This window comes from Hipposideros armiger, unplaced genomic scaffold (genome assembly GCF_001890085.2).
Source record: "Hipposideros armiger isolate ML-2016 unplaced genomic scaffold, ASM189008v1 scaffold_109, whole genome shotgun sequence".
Lineage (NCBI taxonomy): Eukaryota > Metazoa > Chordata > Mammalia > Chiroptera > Hipposideridae > Hipposideros > Hipposideros armiger.
The window spans coordinates 835,654-861,345 of record NW_017731459.1 but is presented as its reverse complement, the minus strand read 5'-3'; the positions used below and the strand labels follow the sequence as shown (position 1 = coordinate 861,345).

At 37.6% G+C, this 25,692-nt stretch overlaps 1 protein-coding gene across 12 annotated transcripts in view; it reads right to left on the bottom strand.

Annotated features, from left to right (window-relative positions):
* The window catches only part of LRRFIP2 (LRR binding FLII interacting protein 2), a 106,889-nt gene that overhangs the window by 33,481 nt on the left and 47,716 nt on the right, over window positions 1–25,692 (bottom strand). For 4 of the 12 annotated variants that reach the window (XM_019647157.1, XM_019647162.1, XM_019647166.1 and 1 more), the window contains 12 exons: window positions 24,662–24,703; window positions 23,134–23,199; window positions 21,487–21,561; window positions 20,135–20,185; window positions 20,009–20,053; window positions 18,933–18,980; window positions 18,409–18,465; window positions 16,185–16,253; window positions 13,159–13,248; window positions 6,444–6,488; window positions 5,078–5,194; window positions 2,187–2,258 (listed from right to left, as the gene is read on the bottom strand). In XM_019647157.1, the coding sequence (XP_019502702.1) occupies window positions 2,187–2,258; window positions 5,078–5,194; window positions 6,444–6,488; window positions 13,159–13,248; window positions 16,185–16,253; window positions 18,409–18,465; window positions 18,933–18,980; window positions 20,009–20,053; window positions 20,135–20,185; window positions 21,487–21,561; window positions 23,134–23,199; window positions 24,662–24,703 (777 nt within the window). The remainder of the gene's footprint in view (window positions 1–2,186; window positions 2,259–5,077; window positions 5,195–6,443; window positions 6,489–13,158; window positions 13,249–16,184; window positions 16,254–18,408; window positions 18,466–18,932; window positions 18,981–20,008; window positions 20,054–20,134; window positions 20,186–21,486; window positions 21,562–23,133; window positions 23,200–24,661; window positions 24,704–25,692) is intronic. The other 8 variants (XM_019647158.1, XM_019647161.1, XM_019647159.1 and 5 more) reach the window with 8 other exon arrangements.

Sequence of the window (25,692 nt, the reverse complement as noted above, 5' to 3'; positions counted from 1 at the left end):
TAACAAGATTGAGGAAAATCTTCAAAAGGCAGACATACTTAATCAAAAATAACGTCATGAACAATGACCCAGCATCCTTTTTAAGTAAGAGACAGATACATCACACCACCATGCTTCATAATCAATCAGATCTTTTTTTAAATGATTTTTCTCCCATTTAAAAGTCATTTCAAGGATAAGTATTAACGTGAAGTCTGGTTCAATTATACACTGACCATGAATTTTAAAAAAAGATCTTATCTGTTCAAAGTCTCAAATAAATTTAATCTGTTCTTTTGTATCCTTCAAAGAATGCAATAAACGGTAGATCTAAAATGTAAGAAGAGGGGCCGGCCGACTGGTGCGATGGTTAAGAGCTGGCTTGGGACGCCAGAGGGCCTCGGTTTGGATCCCACATATGAGGGCCAGTGACACTCCCTCTACAGCTAAGATGCTGAACAACAGCTCAACCTGGAGCTGGGCTGCCCTGAGTCGCCGGCAACGGCATAGGCTGCAGCCCCTGCTGCAGTGGGTTGCCATGGGCTACCGTGTGTAGCCAGCAGCCGCAGTGAGCGGCGTCCAGAAGCCGGCGACTGATGTGCCTCAGCAGAGAAGAGCACAATGATGGTGCCAACTTGGGCCATGAAGCAACGTCCTCCACAACTAGACTGAAGAACAAAAGGACAGCAACTTGTCTGTTCCCCTTCCCCCAATTCCCCAGCGCTGTTCCCATCCCCCAATTCCTCAATAAAAATCTTTAAAAAATAAAAATAAAAAAACATAAAAGGTAAGAAGAAATGTTTTAAATAAAATAAAAAGCAAGTAAGAATGCCCCTGCATCACTTGCTTTCCTGATACATGTTACATATGAGACTTTAATATGAGTTATTTATTTAATGTATTGGATTTGTTCCCTTGATCCAAGACATTTCCAAAAGTCATATCTCTAAAACCTTAAAAGGGGGATTAACTTCTGAAAAGTAGAGCAGTAAGACTAAGTGAGCACATCAGCATCCTAACTGCAATTCTCGTGACGTTTACTGACAACCTCACGGTGCCGTAACATCGGCTTCCAGGCTTCCCTCCTGGATACTTTCCATAGGACTTCCCACCCTTTTTGTTCTGAGTCTCATCTATATGTTTCTTATGGACAACAATCACCTACATGAAGGTTTGGCTGGGAGATGGGCTACTTCAAATCACACCAGGGAGGCTGACGAAAGGGTTGCCCCATTAGCTCCATATTTTGTCCTTTGGGTACATCCTGAGTCGCCTTTCTGAATGTTTTGCTTATGCTTTTTCAGAGGCCTGAAAGGCATTTCTATTTCAAATAGGGGCATGTGCACGTTCAGAGAAAACTTAGTTTCCTCATATTAGGCTTGAAATGCATAATAAAACATGGGGACGAGAATGATAACCAAGTGCCATTTCTAAGCAAAATGTCTGCCTCACATGGACACCTGTATTCAAAGCTGGTCGTCACCCTTGCTCAGAAGAGATAAGGCCCATTTAAATTTATCTCCAAATTCTTTAAGGCACTGAATCTGTGTAATCCTTTTTGATGATGTTACAAACACACACACACACACACACACAAAAACCCAAAAAAATGCAGGCCTCATGCTTCAGGGTCCTTCTTCCAGAGAGGATATTTGTAATAATCTCTCCTAGATGCTTCTTCCTCCTGCCTTTAATATTGGTTGAATTTGGTGACAGAAATAGGCGATACTCTCTTATTTACCTGGGAAGAATTTTAAGGTCTGATTCTCAATTAGAAAGTATTCTTAGGGCACCCCGGTCAGGACCCCCTCTTGTTTCAAGAACTGTAACTTTCTGCTCTAATAAAACTATCCTCTGCTGCAAACTTAAAAAAAAAAAAAAGTATTCTTGGAATGCTTTTTAGGTGTTTACCCAATTCAATTTTGTATGGCTAAGACACAAGGGACCTTCAAGTATTTTATGAGGTTTAAAACTGTAAGGTATAAAATATTTTACTGAATATTCCCAGAACTATATACTAAACATTGAAACATAAGCAGAGATTGAAAGTTCGCCTTTCCTATGCACTGTAGGTTAAGCACATGCTTGAAAGACAAACACTGTTAGTAAAGCTATGTGCACTGGGGTTAACAGAACTCAGGAAGCCACCATGACCAACACTTCTGCGGACAGAGAGCATGCTTGGGCTGCAGAATGGGCCTTGATACCTTTAGTTCTTTAAGTCCCTGCATGTATCTCCCTTCTACATCCTGTATCTGGTCCTTAAGGTCATAGATATCCTGCAGGACATAGGAATGAACCATTGCATGAAACCATACACAAGCATATCTCAAGTGTCAAAGGAGTCAGGTGAAAAGGTGACGTGCTTTTGTATATTCCAGACTAAAGGCAGAAAAATCAAAGTACACAAACGTAACTGCCACTCCCAGCAACTAAAAGGGGCAAACCGATCAGGTGATAGTGGGCCTGGAGTAATCAAACTGAAGTGTTAAATATTTTCTTGGCATTAACTCCTGTTGAAAGAACAAGAGCAAATGGGGGCGGGACTGTATGTGAAAGAAAGCTATATAAATTATGACATTTTTAATATACAACTTTAAAAATTTTATAAATCATTTAAATAACACACTTCACCTAGCACTAGTAAAATATGTAGGAAAATAAGTATAAGCAGCAAATTTTACCGACTCATGCAGAAGCTTTAAAATAATATAATAAATGGATATGAGCAAAGTTGTCTTTCAATAATTTGGTTACTGACCACAATTAAGTTACAAGAAAGGATGTAAAGGGGGGGGGGAGTTAAACCCAAACGTTTTAAACACAATGCCCAATGAGAGACTATCCTGAGAACACCATTTAAATGAGAAAACGCACTTGTTCCAAATGTTACCACTTGTTAAAAAAGTGAAGCAGGTCAAATTTTAAATGGAAAATATTGTTTCCCGTGTACCTGACCCTGCTACATAAGGTCTACTGTGGATGCTTAACTTATGTGGGAAATGCCTGACACGAGCCCCCAATACAATTTTGCAGTAACAGGCAGGATCGATTATCCAAGGCTGATGATACACAATTTCTGTATAATATTTCCCTTGCCCCCTTCATTCCCTTCATAGTAGGTTTGTCTGTCTTTTACTCATGGATTCATTCAAGAGACATTTATTGAGGACCTGTGAGGAGGCAGGTGCCAGGATACAAAAATCTCATTTCACTAACAGAAGTCATTCTCTCAAAGAAGAAATACAGGTAAAAGGAAACACAAGCTAAGTCTGAGGCTGTGTCCTCTTGCCTTCTGTCCCCCGTAGAAAATAGCACTTAAAGGCAGTTGTTTTCTTATTCAACTTTATACTCCCGGCACTTACGCCTGGTACTTAGTAAGAGCTCAGTAAATGCTGACACCTTTTTTGAGCTGACCGGGCTCAGCTCTCCTTCTCTGTCGCCAGTGCACTGTTCCAAACTGCTCCGCCCTGTCCTAACCCCCACCCACTTTTACTAGCTCCTCAGTTCACAAGCCAGGTTCCTGCTCCTACCCTGCCTACACTCTTCCCCAGTCACCACCTGCCCCTGCCTCCTCCTCTACTGTGTCAGTCAGAGGGGACCTCCACATGAGGCCACCCCATCCATCCTGGCCCATCCTCTCGCTCTCACTCAGGCACTGTGCTCTGTCTGCTACCATTCCTCAGCCTTCATATTCTCTCTCTACTGGCTCAATCCAACCAATGAAAATAATGATCAATCCCTCCGTTAGAAGAAAATAAAAACCTTCTCTTAACACATTCTCTCTCTCTGCTACTCACCAATGCACTTCCTATCCTCCAATATTCTCTCAAAGCAAGTTTCTTCCATTTTCTCCTATCACAGTTTTGACTTGTTCATCTCATTCCCATTGGTCAGCCACAGGGTGACCGTCCTCGCCTCTCGCGCTTCCTCCAAATTGTGCTCATTCTTTAAGAACGCAAATCAGAAAGTATCTCTCCCCTACTGAACACCCTACAGTTGTATCAGGGCAAAACTGAATTCATTTTATAATACGTTGTCAAACAGGAAGCTTTGGGATTTGGCCTAGAGCTACTTTCCAGCCTTCCCTGTCACCCACCACTACGCACCTCTCATCCCGTCTTCTGGCAACTTTACTATACAGGTAACTTTCTGCTTCTCTGCAGGTGTTTCTCTCTCTGAGAAAGCCTTCCCCCTTTAACTTCTCTGCCTGCTTAATTTGTATTCTTCCTTCAAACCTTAGCTCACAGTTTTTCTCCTCTGAAAAGTCTTTTGCTATCTCTTCTCCTAGTCCAATTTAGATGATGCTTCTCTGAACTCCCTTAACAGCCCTATTCTTGCGACTACCGTTATATCATACTGCTTGGTTTCACTGGTTTGTATGAGTTGATCGTCCTTATCAAACAGTGAACTCCTGAAGTCCAAAGTGTGTTTTACTGCCTAAATCTCTAGGACAAAGGTTCAGTAAAGGTTGAATGAATGCTCTTCTCTCATTGCTCACAAATAGCAGGTTCAGCAAATAGACATTTAAACAAATACATTTTGAAAGTCCCCATCTTTCAAATAAAAGGGTTGATAAGAATGGAGACGCAACTAATGCTTAAATAAACTTTTCATTATTCAGATATTTCTGTTATCCCAAATATTATTTTACTTGTCTTATCATAAAAAATTGAGCGATAACTGTATTCAAGCAGCCAAATAATACCATAATGGCTCAAAAGACTAATAATTCCCAGAGTCTGTTTCCTTGTACATCCACATATTTTCCATTTAAAATATGACGAATTATTTCTGAGAGAGCTACTTTTACATACATTAAAAAGGTTTTGCTTTATTTTGCCATTTTTAAATTAGCAGAACTCATTCCAATATCATCAAACGTTCAGGAAAGAGAACAGAAAAAAGAATGAACTAATCTCCTTCCTTTCAGACCGAAGTCACATTCTTGAGCTGCAATAACAATTTTTTTTAAAGAACTCAAACTCCTTTTCTTTCTACTGTGTCACATTAAATGTTAAATAGTTCCAGGATGCTAGTACATGACAAAGAAGCCAAAAAACTGTTTTGAAAAAGCAAACCAAAAATTTCAGTTTACCCGCAATTCACTTAATGAGGTGTCTGGATCTATTAGGCTGCTGGTGTCCCCGCTTCCTCGCCTGGATGAGTTTCCACTTAGAGGGGTCGTTGCTGAGGCAGAATTGCGAGATGAAGGCTAGAGAAAAGACATATAACACGTCTAAGTCTTGTTTCTTTAAACATATGTTTGCTGTGGAAACTAACAATGGGGCAGGGTGGCAAAGGAGATCTAATACAGTGTGGATGAGACGTTACCAAGAGCAATCTACAGGCAATTCAGATTGGCTTTGGGGAGGGGGTACCCAGAGAAGGGCTCAGGCACTATATGCATAACTTCATTCGCTCAAACGCTTTACTGGCATCTAGAATTCATAAGAACGAAAAAGGAAATTGTTTTGGGTGAGAGCTATTCGTTTTCTAAGTTTTTCTTTGCTATACTGTAAACAACACTGGGGTAAGTACATCAGATAAATGTAAGAGCAGTTTTAGAATACTATTTGCAGCTGAGACTGACAACACCCTGTGTCACCATGAATTTAGACTGCTTGTCCTACAATTAATTTAAATGGAAGCTTGTGCTGTTAGATTAATAAATGGCATAGATCTGAGCTGCCCGTAGCACTGAGCACTTGAAATGTGATTAGTCCAAGTTGATATTTTTTTTTTAAGTGTAAAATACACACCAGATTTCAAAGGTTTAGTGCGGGGGGGGGGGGAAGTAAAATATCTCAATACATTTACATATTAATTATGTTGAAATATTTTGGATATTTGGGTTAAATAAAATATATTATTTAAATTAATTTTACTAGTTTCTTTTTACTGTTTTAATGTGGCTGCTAGAAAAATTTAAATTACGTATGTAGCTTACATTTGTGGCTTGTACTATATTTCTATTGGACAGAACTGGTATATCGTTTTTGGGTATAGCATAAAATTAACCCTGATAATTTCTGTTAGAGACTTTGACACAAAGCAACTCCCAAAAATGAGTTATTTTATTTTTTACATATATATATTTATATGTATTTATCTTAAGGGGGGGAAAAAAATAAGAGTTTGTCGCCACCATTCTCAAAGACACTTCATTTGCAATGTTTATGGCTTCTTCTCAGGATCAGATTCTAGAGAAATGAAGGTCAAAACAACAGCCAAAAGCTTAGGAGGTGACATTCAGGGAAATAGAATGCAGTGTCTTCTCTCTTCCCAGTGCTTCACATGATTCAACCTCGGAGGAATTTTGGGGGTCAAGGACAGGAAATGGATGAGGAAAGGAAGAGTATCTCCATCAGTTCAATTGCAGTAAAATAAAGAATGAAATAGTAGTGGAAAGTAAGTTTAATTGACCTTGAGAACTTAATTCCCTTAGGACTTTATATACTCACTCTTGTATAATTTTCAGCATACTGTTTGTCAGATTTTTCATCCAACTAGAAAAGAACAGAGATAAAAATCAGCAAAGATGCTTAGGCATGTTGATTTTTTTAGGGGAAAAGAATGACCTCGTTTGAGTTCACCAAGATCACTTGATGTTTTGAACCTAAAGGTAAACAGACTAAAACTGAAATAAAAGTTAAAATACGTAAGACAAAAGGTCAAGAATTTTAACTCTTACCCTAAGGAAGACATGAAGTAATGAGCAAGCTGTCCTTTAGCAAAAGGAACTTTTAGACAGATTTTCTTTTCTTGGTATTTGAACATATTCAAAACTATACATAACCTTCAGTTTTAGCATTGCAAATGTTAATACAAAAAGGACTTGTACACTTCAAAAAGAAAAGTCTGATAAAACCAAAAGCCAAAAAACTTTGTTATCTAAACATTATTAGGACACAGGACACATAGATAAGACTAGTATACTTAGCCACAAAAAGTTCAAATTGGCATGTTAAATATATCAACAAAATTTTCCCCCACAGCATTAAGGAGTCAACTGTCTTTTTTTCTTCTTTAAGTAATACATGCACTCGTATCAAAAAGAGAAAAACAAAAAAAAAGAAACAGCACAAATGAGTATGTGAAATAAGCCTTTCTCCTACTACATCATACCCTGACCTCCAGTGCTTACTGCAAGGGCAACCTCCCAAATCTTTAAAGAATTCTAATAGTGCCCCAAATACATTCTATATCTTTTTCCCCTTACCAAGCTTCAAGGATTAGAAAAAGTACTTCATTTTTCTTCATGGCAATTGTCACTCCCTGACCCCGTGATATATTTAACTGATTTTACTATCTGATCTCTCTTTAATTTAAGCTCTAGTCTGTCTTCTTTTCTGTATTCCTAACATCAAAAGCACCTGGCATATAGAAGGACTCAAAATTTGTTGGATAAATGAATAAATGACTCATACCCCATCTATCCTTATAGACTAACCTCTATTTTAAGAGCTGCATACATCCTATTATCCGGACATACCATACCTGAGTTATCCTATCTTCTGCTGATAGGCCTTAAGGCTCTTTGAGTTAGACAGTGTTTCAAAAAGGGAGGTTCCTTAAAGATCTAGTCCAATACCCTGATTGAGCTAAGGAAAGAGAAATTTGGAGGTGAAAGATTTTGCTGAAGGTTGAATAACTACTAAATGTCAGAGCTGCAACCAGATCTCAATTTTGTGAATTTATGCCCAGTATTCATATTATTCACCTGTATATACTGTCCCAGTTACCATTAGAAGAAAAAAGTCACATAGAGATTTAATGAAATGAAAATATACCCAGACTCCAATTACTAGACCAACACTCCAGAGATATGAAAACCTTCCTCAGTTAATTATTAAAACACAAAACGTCATTATTTCTGGCTCTATTCAGATCTCTCTAACTTCCTCATATTTGAAAGTTTTCTGTTCTTTTTCATCACCCATATTTATAACATTCATTTTCTCACTCAGTAAATGACTTTCATTATGAGCACTACTATATCAGTAATATAGATACTATATTAGACTTTGAACTCTTTTTGCTACTTCTTGCTATAATACCCTAAAAAGTAATTGATTTTAGTTCACATTGATTTTTTTCTAAAATCATATATGAAATGTTTTATAACAATCAGGCAATGAAAGTAGTTTCCATATTGGCAATTTTTGCCATAATAAGGAGTAATCTTCCATTTCATCTATACTAGTAAAATACATTATCTAATATTTAATGTTACTCTTCAAAGTGAAAGAAATACTACATCTGAATAAATGGCCTTATTTTCCTCAGAGTATCTTCCAACTCTCTTCTACTAATGAGTTAAAGAGAAAAACAGCATTCAGAAACATTCTTCTAGGTCCATCTGAAATTCTGTCTCATATCCCCCTCCCACAAAAATGACCCCCAAATCTACCCATTTTTTAATAGACAGTCAACTTGGAATAATCTTACATTTCAGAGGTTGCATCACTGAACTAGTCCGTCGCAATGTTGACTCTACTGCTTTCTCTCTCTTCTGACAGATCCCAATTGTCACAACCCAAATTGATGATGTGCCAAGCCTCAGGGATTGTTAAGCCAGCAAAAAAAATGCCTAGAGCAGCCATGCCGCAGTCCGGTTATTTTGGCTGCAGTGACTTGGCCAGAGACTCTTCAGTTCTCACTCCTCAGCCTTTGTCTTACATTTTGTACTGTCTTCCACTGAGACAAAAAGCTGGTGGAAACCTGGTATTCTAAAAGCTTCAGTGCTCTAAAAGCCAGGAGGTCTACATTGATACATTGCAACTACAAGCTAATATCTGTAATGATGGCCAGATCCTGAAAAGGCTTTTCAAATAGAATAAAATTTAGTCATGTTTAATAAATTAAAGTATAAAATAGGGACAGGTTGAAAAGGGAACAAACCTTCAGCTGTAAGATGAATAAGGTCTGAAGACCTAATGTAAAACATGATGACTATAGCTGATTTTAAAAATTATATAAGGTCTATCTGGGTGGCAAACACACAATGTGATATATAGATGATATATTACAGAATTGTACACTTGAAACCTATGGAACTTTATTAACAATTGTCAACCCAATTTAATTAAAATAAATAAACAAACAAAGCAAGGCTCAGCAATAAAAAAACATGTAATTAGAGATCTAGAAAACATAGAGATCTAGAAAATGCATAAATATTCAGGATAAAGAAACATGACAAATCCAAAAGCAGAAGATAAATGTTTTATAAAAAATTATATATAAATAACACAGAAAAGATGAATATGCACTAATATGAAAAATGATTATAAGATTAGTAAGTGAAAAATCAGAAAACAAACTGTATGTACTGTATAATCACAATTCTATAAAATAAACTTCAATAGAGAAAAAGAATAAAAATAAATCAAATTGCTAAAAAAAAGAAAGTGGCTAATAAAAAGGTAGATTAAAATTAAAAAAAAACAAAAAAAACAAAGGAGTAAGCAAAACTTTTATTTTCCCCTAGTAAGGCCCATCAGGACTTGCTCATTAATGTTGACTGTAGCCTACTAGTCTCCAAAAGTTCTAATATTATGCTATTGTACTCTAATTAAACAGGTGATTTTCCAATCAAGAAAAGGATATTTTTTTAATAGCTGTGAACAGAAAGTTAGCTAACAAGCTCGTAATATTTCATATTAGTATTAATGTGCAAAAAAGAGCACATGATGGCAAACTTTATATTCCAATTTGAGTGTTTAAAGTTCAAATGTAACATTTTCTTAAAGAATTTCAAATTACCAACTTAACAAAGTTAGTAGTAAACAAAGTCTTAAATATAATCTTTCCCATAGTCAGCGATAAATGCCTTTGCCTTATTTATGTCTGGGACATCTGAAAATGCTTTGCTCTTGACATTACAGATTGTTTCTCTTGAAATCGAAACTCCTTGATCATTTGTTGAAATCAGCACATGTGAGAAGTATTTCTTAGAATATATATACCTTGTCAAGCTTTGAAACTTGTTTCTTCTTAAAAGATATTTATTATTCTCTGACTAAGAGGCCCTTTAAACTTGTTTCAGTACATAGCTCCTTAATTTGACAGATAATTTTAAAGCATTATAGTACAGTTTGTTTAATGTAGTCATTAAATTAAAATGTTTTGTTAACTTCTAATTTATATAAACGGAGTTGATAATTCTATTCAAAAACTGTTTGGAAAAAAAAACAACCCAGAAAACAGAAGATCTGATTCTCCAAACACAAAACGGAAGGGAACAATTAATTTTAATAATCTCCCAAAGCCAAATTGGTTGAGGATTCCATTCAGAAATGGTCTAATTATTAACAATCAGTAAAAGTGAAGTTAATATAGTCTGTTCCTTTACTCTAGCCTGGCCTCTGGACAGAAAGGAAAACAATGCAGAAAACACAAGAGGTTAGAGCAACAATAAACACTGTATAATGAATCTTGCCAAATCAGGGCCTGGCACCCTTTTTCAGTACCTCCAAGCTCAGAAGTTACAAACTGGCACACTGTACACATATATTTGATCCACAATAGGGAAGCCAGAAAGTATCGTTTAAATTTTTGAACTTATGGTCAGCATTTTAAAATCAGAATATTTCACATAAAAATGCAGATTTACAGCTTATCTTTGAAAAAAGTGTTTGTGGGGGGAGAACTCTTACCAACATCAAGATCATTTTTTAATTTGTCCACAGTGAGCGGATTATAGTATACCCTTTAAAAGAAAAAGTATTTGAGAAAAAATTTTGATATAGACAAGGGGACAGCAAATATTTTAGATTTTGCCAAGAGGCAAAATTAAGAATATCATATAGGTTTCTTAGATAATCATTAAAAAATATAAAAATCAAAATACAGAGAGTGCCCCCAAAAATGTGTGTGTGTGTATATAAAATAACAGGGACTGACCAGATTTGCTAACTTGCTCTAAAGAATCTTTTGTTTCTGTGATAAGCTATACAGCATGATGATTTGATATACATATAGACTATATATTGTATGTGTATGTGTATCAAATCATCATGGTATATACCCTAAATATGCATGATTTTTATTTAAAAACATGTAAATTATTCAAAATAACTACCTGGGGGAAAAAAGTCATTTTTGATTAGTAGAAGCTGGGGAAGATTTTTAAAACATTGTCAACCTTTTCACCTCTATGTAGTTACTAAAATAAATTGCCAAGAAATACATGTAAGGAGGCCAAAACCACTAATTCAGACATCACAAATTAGAGGCTAATAGAATTCAAAATTTTTAAGAGAAAAAGTACACACAATACATTAAAATTGTTTATATCTATGAGAAACAAGGTACTGCACAAATTATAAAAGAGGCAGTATTTCAGGGGAAACACGTGCTAACTGCGTGCAGAGACTCCTTGGTCTGACCCATGGCTGGTGGGACTGTTGCATGGCCAGGTTTGAGCCACCAATCCAGAATACTTACGGACCACACTTAAAATTCCTTTCTAGGATTAAAGTCCTTCAGAAATAGCTATTTAAATACAATCAGTGATGTGCTAAACATAAATAATTATCTCTCCATTAAAAAAATCTGTCTAGGGCCGGCCAAGTGGCTCAGCTGGTTAAGAGCTCGCTTGGGAGCACCAGCACTGAGCAGCAGGGCTGCGGTTCGGATCCCACATTGAGGGCCAGTGACGCTCACCCTCTACGGCTAAGATGATGAACAACAGCTCGACCTGGAGCTGGGCTGCCGTGAGTCGCCGGCAACGGCGTAGGCTTCAGCAGGGCTGCAGCGGGCTGCTGTGAGCTACGTGAGTGGCTGGCAGCCAGCGTGAGCAGCTGGTAGCAGGTGTGAGCTACCAGGAGCCGCTGTGAGCAGCCGACCAATGACCGGCGACCAATTGCCTCACGCAGGAAGAGCACAATGGTCATACCAACATGGGCCAGTGAAGCGACGTCCTCCACAACTAGACTGAAGAACAAAACAGCAATTTGTCTACCTGTCTGTTCTTCTTTCCTGATTCCCCAATGCTGTTCCACTCCCCCCAATTCCCCAATAAAATCTTAAAAACAAACAAACAAACAAAAAATCTGTCTAATTTTCCTGTTAAGAAACGCTGCCTCTGGGGCAGCCAGTTAGCTCAGTTGGTTAGAGCGCATTGCTCATAACACCAAGGTTGCCGGTTCGATCCCCACATGGGCCACTGAGCTGCGTCCTCCACAACTAGATTGAAACAACAGCTTGACTTGGAGCTGATGGGTCCTGGAAAAACACTGTTCCCCAATAAATTATATATATATATATATATATATATATATATATATATATATATATAAAGAAACGCTGCCTCTCATTCATTGGCCTGCTTGATTAATCATAGAGTGTTGATCTACAGACAAAACATGAATGCCAGCAACAAAGAGATGTCACAGAAAGAAAATCAAGCTGTTAGATAACTCAGGCAGGTGGAGATCTGTTGGTGGGGTTTCTTCATTCAGACAAATGCCTCTAGGCATCTACTGAGCAGTCTTTCCTAAATTCATTCCAATGAATGTGAAAGCAATGCGTTGGCATTTCTTCAAAGAATGCCATAATCCAAACGTTTAAACTCTATTCAGATTATTCCCAGTTACTATAAATTAGTGACACTTTACTAAGTAGTACATTTTATTGTTCAATCTTCAAATTCTACCTTGAACTTTAAAGATTCACCAAAACAAAAGGGTAACAAAATTTTTAAGACCGATCAGGAATACCTAAATATGGGCTAGGCGTTAGATGGTTTTAAGGAATTATTTTTAATTCATTAATTAGATAAGACAATGATATAGTGAGTATGAAAAAATTCTCAATTAGAGATATACACTGAACTATTTTATTGGGAAATGACATGATATATGGGATTTGCTTTAAAATAATTCAGGAAAAAAGGGGACAGAAAAGGGAAGAAATAAATTTGCAAAATATTGCAATTGTTTGAGCTGTTGATGGGTTCTCTAAGGGAAAATTTATATAGAAAAAAAGTTTATTTAAAAATTAGGCTATATCAATATATACATTCTAAAACAAAACATAACTACATTTTTTGCTCATGTGTTTAAATAAGTATTTCCTAGGCAGTAAATTAAGTTCCTAATTTTAAAATGGCTGACGTATTAGCTGTTAGTCACAAGCCTAAGACAACAGAGCCACCCCATGCGATACACTCACGCTGGTCAAATCTGGGATGCTGACGTCATCCACCTCAGAGACTACGCTCCTCCTACGGCTGGAGCGACTAAAATAATCAGCGGCAGAAACCTTTCAGTCAGAGAAAAGTGAGTTACTTTAAAAGTTAGAAAGAGAGAGAAGAAAAAAATAAGAACATTGGAATAGAGGGGGAAAATTTTTTTTTTTTTTTTAGTGTGTGATAAAGTTATCATGAAATGAGACAAAGTACCTACTGCACTAAAGCTACTTCAACAATAAAGGAGACACACTCCCTTCCCTGGGTTTTGGGCCCGCTTGCCTCATAAAGCAGTTGCCATGCTGCAGGTTTTGAAAGTCTACAAACCTGAAGGGAATTTTACTGGACTCGGGAGTGTGGAGAGAATTCAGATAAGTATGGATAAAGGGACAAGGTGGAAGCAGCCCGAGGAAGTGGGGAGGGACTTCTGGGGCCTTGGGGAGGAGATGGACATGCTGGTGTCTCCAGTGAGAACGGTGTCATGCCTCATGGAAACAGAGTGCTCAGGGAATTGGCCTTTTGGTGGGAGGGCTACCAGGGTGGGCAAAAAGGCCTTTGCCATTCCCAAACTTGGCTGGGGTGACAGAGATGCTGCCTACAGAGGACCTTTGAGAACCCTGCACGTGAGTGACTGCTGTGGGCCAAACAGCAGGGCGATTTCCCAGGACGTGTGCCACCCCGAGGAAGAAGAGCCTCTTTCCCCAACTGAAGAACCTAGAAAGAGTTTCCTGTCTGATGGCGATCTGATGAGTTTCCTGTCTGATTATACTTGGTTTAGCAAAGAAAGGAAAAACTGACATGGATCATCTCTTGTGGTATGTGATAAAATAAACATCTAACACAAATGTAAAAAAAAAAAAAAGTAAAAAGAAACGTGAAGGGGTTCCGGAATGAGATCACAGCTCCGTCAAACAAGCTTTCATTCATCCTCGCTAGAGTTCTATAGAGATCCTTGACTGCCTGATGGCCAGCAGTCTCCCATGTTTAAGACATGCATCACCCTCACCAGGGCGGTTTCTAGGATAATATCTACCTAAAGCTTCTACTATATTTCATAAAATTTATAATTCATTATGGCCGTCAACTCTGTTGAGCACATATATGCTGAATGCAGAGTTATTTGCAGGGTATTTACTGTACCTTTTACCCAATTTCCACAGTATCCTCTTTCACATTCCTCAAGACCAGGAACTGTAGAAAAAAATAATGAAAAAGAACTACACTGGCCTCTTTCTGGTTCCCCAAACACACCCGGTCTTTCCCCACCTGAGACTGGCACTGGCCTAGAAAGCTTTCTCACAGCTCTTCAAGCAGCTGCTCCTTGACATTCCAGGTCTCAGCTCAAAAGTCACTTCCCTTGGAGAACCCTTCTCTGACCACTCCATCCAAAGACACACACACACACACACACACACACTCCTCAAAGTTGCCTATCTTATCAACTGCTTTTTCTCTTTACAGTCCTGGGGTTACTTTCTTTTTGATTTTTTCTTTACTAGTCTACTTTCTATTTCTTTCATTAGGACGTAAGCGCCATGAAGTCAGAAATCTGTTCTGTCTGGTTATTTCCAGCACTTAACACAGTGCCTCGGGTATAATAAGTACCCCATAAACATGTGTTGAATTAATAAATAATAAATATTCTTTACCTCACTCATAGCTATTCCTTACCTCAGCTCCATCTGATTTTCTTGCTTAAAAAAATTAAAAACTCTTCCCTTCCAGGAAGAGAATTTGGAAGCCCATCCACAGTGACAAAGAAGCTTACAACTATAAAGTTTCACTAAGGGCTAATCCGATCAAGCAGTAGTATTTTTCTTCATAGTAACAGTATTACAACTTAGATTTACACATACCTAACATTTTATTGGTACCTCGTGGCTCAGAATTTTGATAGTTACTTTTTATATAGTAATTCATTGAATCCATATATTAAGCCTACCTACAAAGATAGTCAGTAACATCCCCATTGTAAAAAGAAACTGCCTTTAACACACTAATAGGTGTAGAAGTGGTTCAAGGCCAGGCATCATTACTTTAAAGGCCCTGGCTTTCAACTCCATCACTTTCGAAGGTGCTTTCATGTGTAGTTCCTTGTTCTTTCTCCTTCAGCTCTAAGTATGAGCATCCAGTGGCTTGCCAATGGACCACAACTGCCTTAATTATTAGATCACTGGGTGTTTGACAACAAATCTCACAAACATTTGGTGCTCCCCTTCTCTCTGAAACTTCAGGTTTCCAATCATTCACAAAACATGACTCCTATTAAATGGCCTTTTTTTCTTAAAGGACTTGTAGCCTCTTAGTTATTGGGCTCTTTTTTCTAGTTCTAAGCTGACACACCATTCTTGCCAATGTAATTTCCAAATCAATTCTTAAATACAGCAAAAATGTCATCAGCTCTCTGCAAACTTTCCGGCTTCATCAAAAGAATAACCTGACATTATATAATTTGTACTTTAACATAGCTATTTGTTGCATCTACAATTATTACTCCAGTTGAATTCTAAGACCAGAATTTTTAAACTTTGCCATAAAAAACTCTTAAAAAGTTCACAGGCCTGAAAAGGTGTATAAACAATGGTTAAATTTAAATATACAGCAAAGAAAGCAACTGATAGCAACATGACTTGTAATCCATAGTTATGAGTTTTCCACAATGTAGAAGCATTAATTTTGCTTGAGTAACTGTTTTTGGTGAACTGTGCACATAAATACAGGTGGATAAAACAGCCAACAAAGAATAAAACGTGAAAATCTTTCAAATACACAATGACTAGCACATAAGAGGTGTGAAAGGCAAGATATTAATGAAAGCTAACATAGCCCACAGAGAATACGAGTATATATTCTCAGGGACACATTTTTGAAGGCAAATTATTCATAAAAGTTAAATTTGAGGAAAATGCTCATTTTGCCAAATGCAAATTTCACTTTCCAACAGATTTCATGTGATCACACAATGTTGCAATTTTACAGCTTATTGTATGTGTCTGCAAACCACGCTCACCACACTCTCCCTTCGCCCACGACTGGAACGACCGGAAGACGCAATACTTGCAGTGTCATCATCGATAAACTACAGATATTAAAAGCAGATAATGAAAAAGATGCAATTTCACTATAGGTCTTATGTGACTATAAGCACATTAGGTAAGGTTTCAGGAAACATGCAGATAAGTACTCTATATGAGCATTATAATGGGCACCACCTATTGTGCACCATTAAATACAAAAAGTGTTTCAAGGTATAACGAACTATCATTAAATCAAAAGATACTTCCAAAAAGCACAAAGAATAAAATAGAACTATGTCTTTTATTTTAAATTAAATTAAAGAAGGTGGGAGGGAGGATGTCATAGGTAAACCAGCCAAAGCCAGCTAGGGATTTCAAGATTTTTAAACCTCTAGGCCCTCTGGGATCCCATTAGGGGGTCAATAAATATATTTATTATTTCAGTTTGGGAGAGAAAATGAAAGAATATTTTAAAGTGAAATAACATAAGTAAAAGACAGAGCTTCCTACCAGCAAGGACACTGAAATGATGATTCTTATTTTCCTTTATTCATTCTTATGCAACTAGTGGACTTCTAACATTACCTTACAGTTTTCTTCCTTTTTTACCAGGAGTAGCAGACTCATCTTCAGTATGTGTAGGTTATCTCCATTATGACATCACTAAGAAACCATTCTGGCATCACTAAGATAATGATTCTGACCCCAACTTGCAAATGAAATAGCTTCTAGCCAGCACAAAAGGACAAGAACCTACACTTGATTGAAAATACATTACAATAATTTTGTTTGCAAGAGGCCATCACACTTGGGATATTATTAAAAATGCTACCAGGCTCAAGACTTGCCAAGTGGAATTTTATTACTGGGTGGGTTAAAAGTAAACTTCCTCCTTATGTGAAAAAGCTTTTATTTCCTCAAACATCCCTGAGTAATTTTTTGTTAACTATAGGAGTGGAATTTTTGAGAAGTGCCACTTAGAAATGGCAGGAGGCCTCAGCCAAACATATATATAAAAGAAACCCCATAAAGCTCACCTACTCCACAAAGTAACCTGTCTTAACATTGTCAAGGGTAATAAGGTAGCTCCTAAAGTCATAATTTGCTATTAGAATTGTAAATTAGTAGTCTTTCTGGTGGACAATATAGCAACATACATCATAATTTAAATGTATATTGACCCCCCCCACACACACACACATTTCATGATCAGAAATTTACCTTGCAGATCTACTCATAAAAGTACACAAAAATATACTGGTGTAAGAATATTCATTGTACAAGTGTCTGTAGTAGCAAAAATCTGACAATTTAAATGTCCATCATTAAGGGAGTAATTTTTGAAATGTACAGTCCATGCACTAACAGAATAACATATTGCCATTAAAAAGAATGTGCAAAAAAAGAAAAAAAAAGTGCAGACATAAAACTAACTCCAAAAGGCAGTCAGTGGAAAAAGTAAGGGACATGGTTTACCTTTTAAAAATCTTTTAAATGTCAAAAAAAGAATGAAATAAATCCTTATGTATTAATACAAAAAGATACGTTAGGTGAAGAAAACAAGCAGGAGGCAGTACGTATACATACAGATACTGTTCATATGTGCATAAAAGTATCTGAAAAAATACACAAGTACGGAGGTTGCATTTGAGAAATGGAAATAGAGGGAAAAGGTCAGAAGACTTTTACTTTGGACTTTCCTTAAGCTAATATTACTTCTATAAAGTAAAAAAAATTTAATACTCCAGAAAGTGATTAGAACTGTCCCAGTTTTATCTTTCATGTAACAATTTTTTAGAAGTTGACTAGTTTTATTTCTTCTTCCACTCCACCGATGGAAGTGCTGGCAAGCGAGTAAAATGGCTCAATGCAGGAAACAGAGACGGCAGGAAAAAACACAGGGTAGCCAACTCATATACTGAATTATGACCGCTGAAGAGACAAGGAGTTCCACACCAAGGACAATGAAATATAAAGTTTTTAAAAATTCTAATGACTCTGGTTCTAGGCTCATTTAGGAAATTACATGCTAAGTCCCATTCATACAGAAACCACCAATTAGGGCAAATTAGTACTTGAATTTGTGTACTTAAGGAAAACAGTAATCCGTGCACAAGAGAGTGAAACACACCACATTCTCAATATTCTAAACTGTGAGTACAGATTAATGACACAACCACAAGTTTCCATAAAGCATGCAGAGGCTGGGCTGCTCACCACAGGACTGCTTCGGGCTGAACTGGTTCTTGATGAATAATAACTGTATTCAGATGGCTATAAGGTTTCCAAGAAAAAAGGTTTTACAATAATGATCAGCTCCTTGTCCTGCTGGGAATATATAAGTGGCCGTGGACCTAACTTGCCCCTGCCCCAACAACTCCCAGGGTGAAGGTAGCTGTTACTCCTGGTCTAGGATTCCACCACACTCCCACTTTCAAGATCCAGCAGCCTAGGGCAGGAGGGAGGGGGATGAATGCCTTGAAAAGTCTACTCTCTCTCATTCTCTTTCTGAGGAAGTAATGAACAAGAAAAGAGGCTTCTGTATTTAAATCCCCTCGTACTTTAAGCCATGCTTTCCAGCATGCACTTTCTCGCAGTGTGGGTGAGAGTCACAATTGGCTAGCTGATGGATCACAGCTTGGAGAGTAATTATAGGTCAGATTAAATGACTTTTTCTTTCTAAGTAAACTGTGCCAACCTACACGTCACCCTCCTCACCACCTCCCCCTTGTTAGACTTACAGTTCGAGAACCATAAGGGTTATATAATCCACCATCATACAATGACACCTAAAGAACAAAGAAAATACATTTATCTATTCAGCATCAAAGTTATTTTGAGAATATCATAACTTCTTTGTAGTACTCAGTTACAAAAAAGCTTTGAAGAATGATGTAAGTGGGCCGGCCAAGTGGCTCAGTTGGTTAAGAGCTCACTCAAGAGTGCAAGGTCTGAGCAACAGGGTTGCCGGTTCGATTCCCGGCCCGAGCTGAGCTGCTGCTGAGCTGCCAACAGGTGGCAGGATGGCTCAGCTTAAAAAAAAAACCCAAAAAAACAGAATGGTATAAGTGTACAGCCTCCCAAGGTGAAGACTCTAACGGTGATAATACTCATTTATATGCATACATTCCCAGATCAGTCTCATTAAAAAGTCAAGCTCACACTTCATTTAAAAAGCATGCTGGTTACAGTATTTCCTTTAATCATCACATTATGACATTAGGAGAACTAACATTTATGAATTTATTCTCAAAAGAGGAAATAGAGCAGAAAAGGTAAATGAGGTACAAAGCATTTTGCCCACTGTCACAATAACATTAAGTTACAAAGCCTCAGGATCCTAGTCCACTCGAACAGAGCACAACACAACAAACAGCTTGGGAGCACCAACTCATAACTCGCACATTACAAAGAGCTATTGTTTTGCCTTCTAGTCAGCTTGCTTTATTAGAGCCTATTATTAATGTGGCCAAGGCCACAGTGGTCCCAAAGAAAAATATGACATCCCAAGCACGGGCAGCCATCTCACAAAAGTACGCAAGTATTGTGGGACCCATGCAAATCTATCTTCTCTACAGGAAACCAATTCTATGCCAGGGCCCACCAACAGCCAGCAGTATCTACCACCGTGAAGCAAATACGCTTATTTTCACTCCTCTAAAGTTTTGGATTTTAAGCCAAGCAGCACACTCTGCAGTATACATAGGATTAAAGCCATATGTCCTTGATTATTTTGGAGGACAGTTGTCAAGCCAGAGTCAGCACCGAGCCAGGGGCCCCACCAGAAGTACACACGTTGGAAGAGGAAGATACAAACCAGGCTGGCACTTCTCAGCAGACCAGAATCTGCAGTAGGGGAGGCCTATGAAAAAAGCGCATGATTTAACCCAAAGGAAAGCAACTGGTAGCTTAGAAGGCAACACATTCCTCAGAAAGTACTAACCCTGGTACTCTTAGATGTTGCCAGAGGGTCACTGTACAGGGAAGAAGACTGCTGAGAAACAAAAACAAAATAATTAAGCCAGAAAAAGAGAATATGAATGTGAATTGGTCTCACCATCATGAGACCAGAAGACTAATGTTTATGTTATACTCCATAATTCATTAGCAATTCCTGAGTGCTTAAGGTACTTAAGTAACACATAAAGTGAGAAAAACTTAATCATTAAAATTTTTTTAAATGCCAATTTTAAGGGATAAGAAAAGCGCTTGTAATAGTTTTCTATAAACGTGTCTAAGTCCTATTGGTATTTGCACATTGATGTGAGAAGATGAGCCAGCATCCTAAGAACACACTCAAGAAAAGAGGCCCTTGGCACGGGGACTGTGGCAAACCGTGGCCACATCCCAGTCATCAGCAGCTCCTGTGATGATTTCAATGACCTCATGAGAGACTCCAAATGGCCTTAGCCTGATTATTGGGGCACCAGGTAAATGAGCTCTGAGTTATCACTCTAAACACTCTTTTCTAAGCATTTGGAAAAGATTAGGGGAAAAAAACCTGTATTTTAAAACAAGTGCCTTAGTTTAATCAGATAAATTGTACTGGTCACAATCAATCCATGCACCACCAAGGCACAGCGTTTTTAAAAAAGGAATTAAATCTTTCTCTTCTTGATGTCATTTGAAGACCCAACTTTCAGTTCCTTTTTACCAAGCCTAATCAGACATGGAAAAATAACAGTATCTAAGTTGTGTGTGCAGGTTTTGACAACTGAATTATTTTAAATGTACTGTGTTGCCATATATTTAATGTGTTTTAGATGTATGATGTGCCAAATGCCTTGGAAAAAACAAGGGTTCTAACATTGAACAAATAATTCTCCTCCCATTTGTAGTTTAAATTTTCACACGTAAGTTTTTATTAAAAGGGCATCCACATTATGTGTACCAATGCCCACAACTTATTCTGAAATGCATCCCCCCCAAAAAAAGATGGATTGATGGATGGACAGAGGGACCGATAGACATAATTATATGATAAAGGAAATAGAGTAAAATGTTAATTGTAGAATCTAAGTGGTAGGTACTGGGTGGTTCTTATGCAATTCCTTGAACTTTTCTGTATATTATATGTTTTTCATTAGAAAAAAATGGTACTTGTTTCCAAACATGGGGATGCAATAGTTCAACTGTTTCAATTTACACACACGGACTATGTGAATTCAATTACCACAAACTAGTACAGTGGACACAGCCAATCACAGATTAGTTCTAACTACTCAAAATACAAAAAAGATTAGAAATGTGTGAAAGTTGGATAAAACACATGAAGGCAGAAAACTTGAGACAAACCCGAGTGTAGTAGGCAGAGGTGGGTTTGCTATGTCTAAGACTGCTATAGTTTCTCTGGTCAAAGTAGAGGCCACTCTGCAAAAAGCAAAATTAAACACATTTTTCTTAAGTTAAATGTTGTTAACCTAACAGAGCACAAAGACAAAATCTGTTATTGCCAAATCCGTTTTTCTACAAAACAATGACTTTAAAGCATTGAATCGTATTGACTAGACGTCAAAATAATAATTTCAATTTCTCAAAAAGGATTAATATTTAAAGTTAACTGTTTTCAAACCAATTACTTTTTTTTCTTTTTACTTTAAAAACGAGTATAAACCCTCAGGCAAAATGGATTAGAAATAATAAGTGATTTATTCTAATGTCATACTTAGAGGAATGTCCTTGAAAAATCCAGGACAACTGAATAATTACCACTTTTATAATCCACTTGGCAAGGCCACAGATATTATTAAATAGTCATTTTTTCCAAAGTTCTCCTAGTCCCATTATTTGTCAAAATACACTGATCAAATTCAATTACCAAAGAGAGAGAACACACTAAGTATGGTTTGGTCTAAAACATCTGTGGCAGTTATTTTCAATACTCACAAAACAATAATTTCATATATTGTGATGACTTGGTGGGGAGGGGGGCGGGGGCATTCCCTTCCTAACTTCTCCAGCCACCTTTTTAACTCAAGGTTGAGAAAATGTAGGCAATCCCTGACTGACAGACTCCTTCTCCACTGCTGACACTGTATCAGGGACACCCCTACTCCTACCCCACCCCTGCCACTCCTGGTCTGCCTTTCTGCACCACACCCTCAGTGAGGTACCTCTCCTTTCCGCAGAGCTCCCAAGAGTAGACCCTCCATTATGTTCTCTCCATTAGATTCTCTCCTCCTTCCTCCTCTACCAGCCAGTCTCCTAACTTCTCTCCACCCCAGCAATGGTCAGGGTCCCTACCATGGGAACCCTGAATTAGCAGGGAGCTCAGGACTGCACTTCCTCTGCCAGTGCAGTGGTGGACTAACAGGAAAGAGGTGTTCCTGGTACCCCAAATGGGCGTTCTGGACACATTTTTCCCCCATAGAAATGTTGTTCAGCAAGGTGGCTAAAATGAAGAGCACTATTAGCTCCGCAGTTGAATTACACTACGTGTAAGTTAGAGTTTTCTGCAAGATAGCATGGGAACTCTGCCACTGCATACCTTAATGTTCCTACCACGTAATTCATTCCAAGTTCCTCAAATTTGACCTATTAACAAACCATCAGAATGAAACCTATTTGTGAGCTTGGTACTATCTATAATATCACAACTAAATAAATTTTAATTTCTAAAATAAGGATAAGACTCTCACTAAGCCTATTCTTGAGGTATATACGAAAGGACAGTTCATAAATGAAAATACACTGCTAATGAACTTCTTGTGACACCTATCTAACTCTAGCCCCTGGGTTAGCATATATTAACTTAATATTAAATCTTATAAATGAAAATAAAATTATTTTAAAATAGGTTCTGAGAAATCAAGCTTCGATATATTATCAAATTTCAATAATGCCTGAGCACACCAAAGCAGTCATAATTCTTAAGTAACCAGAGTAACCAGAGACTTTTACAGCAGCACACGATGCTGTGCTATGAGACAGAACGAAACTAACCAGTGGGTCTTTACGAGAACCAGATGATCTCTTCTTCATTCCGTAAGAGTGACTGTAAGAATGATTCTGGAAGTAAATATTTGAAGTTAAATATTTGAAGGTTAATGGTCATATAGTGAAGTTTTAAAAATAAGTTAATAAAATTGTACACAAAAGGTCCTTGTGAGATACAGAGTAGTCTACATGCAACCTACTGCATCTGTTAGTCAATGATTCATTGCACTTGACCGGCTGATATGATGCCTCTCTACACATGTCCATTTTCCCTCACCTACTCCTGTGCCATCCAGCTCAGTGTCTAGCCAGCTTAAAAAAGACCAAAACAACAAACCACTCAATAAGAACACAGCCAGGCAGGGTATTTGTGGGGAGCTTCACCCCACACCTCACTGGAGTCCCTTTATCCTCTTTCCAAAGGTGTGGATGACAAGAAAGTCCACCTCCTTCTATAATCTTCTTTTATCTAAAGGCCAAAAAGCAACACGTTAGATCAACAAGAGCAAGGATGAGATAACAAAGAACAGGATGTTGCTCTGGCCCAGACACGACTCGTAGCCCAAGTTAGCTGGTCCCATGGCATGTGCTGCTCAGGGGAAAAGAGCAAAGATGGTATTGGTACCCCGTGTAGCAGCAGCATATTAGACAATAACCTTACATGTGAGTGCTCTGATCATAGCACTGTCTCCATACATAACTTCTCCAGGAGTACAGAGCCAAGTGTGTATGATGGAATAAAGGACAGAATACTACCAAACTGATCAACTGGTGGACGAGAAATCCAATCTAGGTATGGACTGCTCACCTGAAATAAGGAAGTGCAGCTAGACGTGTCCTACCGATAAAGGCGGCTCTCGGCAGATCTACTGACATAGACACAGCTAGATCCCAAGTCAGTGATCATAAACTAATTTTTCCTTTTTCTGAATATGCATATCTTTTCTTTTATATATTACCCTGAACATTTCAAGAGATGTCTATATAGTCTAGAAACTCAGGCAATCTTTTGACATGATATAAACCTAACAAAAACATGCTATCGGGTAACTTCCTAGACAAAAATGACCTACCATAAAAAACAAACCAAACCAAGCAAAAATGAGTGGCCACACTGATGTCTCACGTGCCACCTGTCACTGCCTGCTGTTTTCTGTTTAACAACTTCACACCTGCTAGCTTGTGACACCCAACACAGTTGGGCCTGTGCTACTATAGTTCAGTGTGTATCAAAACCCTGCTAGGGCAATGAGTATGTGTCAGCGGGGTGGTTCATCATGTTAAGGAAATATACTACTAGCAATTTTAGTACTGAATACAGAAAATGATTTTTATCTGATCCTAAAATTCTAAAAGAAAAAATTATTCAAATGTGAATTTATGTCACAATTGCAAAACAACAGTTTTTACTTTGTTAGTCATGTTTCCCCCCAAACATCATAACCAACCTATGAAAGTTAGTCATAATCTATGATTAGCATCATCAGGTGTTTATAAAGTAAATCTACATTTAACACAGTCATGCACTACGTACTAATGATGAGAGTCTTGATGATCTATCCTTGAGAGGATCATACTGGATTTTGGAAAAAGATGAAAGTTGGTTGTATTTCCAAAATCAGAAGTATAAAGAGGCAAAAAGTAACATTTGCAAAGTTATTAAAAATCTAGCACCATTTTAAAAGTCCAACATTATTCAACACATAGGCTATTATATGTGAATTCAAGAATATTCCCCCCCCACTCTTTTCTAGTATAAGTTATTGTTAAACTATATGTAAAACTGCATGCTCTCTTTCAAATACAGAATTAATTATTAGTGATGGTGCGATGATTCGATCTCAGTACACTAGCACAAAACACCCTAAGGAAGGCTTTAAATGCAGTAATTAATAAGCACCAGGAGTCAAAGATGTTTTACTTTTCATTATTGTGACTGTTACCATCATTTCCCATCATTTGAACCCAGCAAAGGCAAGACATGGACAGGCAATGAGGTAAGAGCACATAACTAATCAAGCGTACAAGAAACAACTGCAGCATCAAACTGGGAGGAATTCCCTCGGATCTGCTTATGGACACACATCTGAAAAACTTCCCTCCTCGAGAACCTTCCCTATGAAAAATGCTGAACAAAACTAGAAAGTTGATCGGTGCACAGTGTGAATGCACAGTATACGTAAGTGTGGCATGAAATATAAGTCAAAGAAAAATATACAAAATCTATGATAAGACCAGAAAATCACATTTCATGCAGGGTCTTTAAGAAAATAAGATAATACATGGACCACCACATTTCAATTCCAAAAAACTGAATTAAATAGTAACTACTTAGATTTGTGGTTTCCTAACTTTAAGCATTGTAGCTTATGTTTTTAAAAGAATCTTAACCAGAAGAGCAATATATAAAACAAACAAAAACAAGGAATAAGTTCCTCAGGTAGTTTGAAAAATATATCTTTCTTTTGCAACTCTTATATCCGGTTAGGATTTTAAGGAACACTATTCAAAACCCATTCTAAAGTAATGTTTTCCTAAGTGTAGGTTGTGACTCATTAGTAGTTC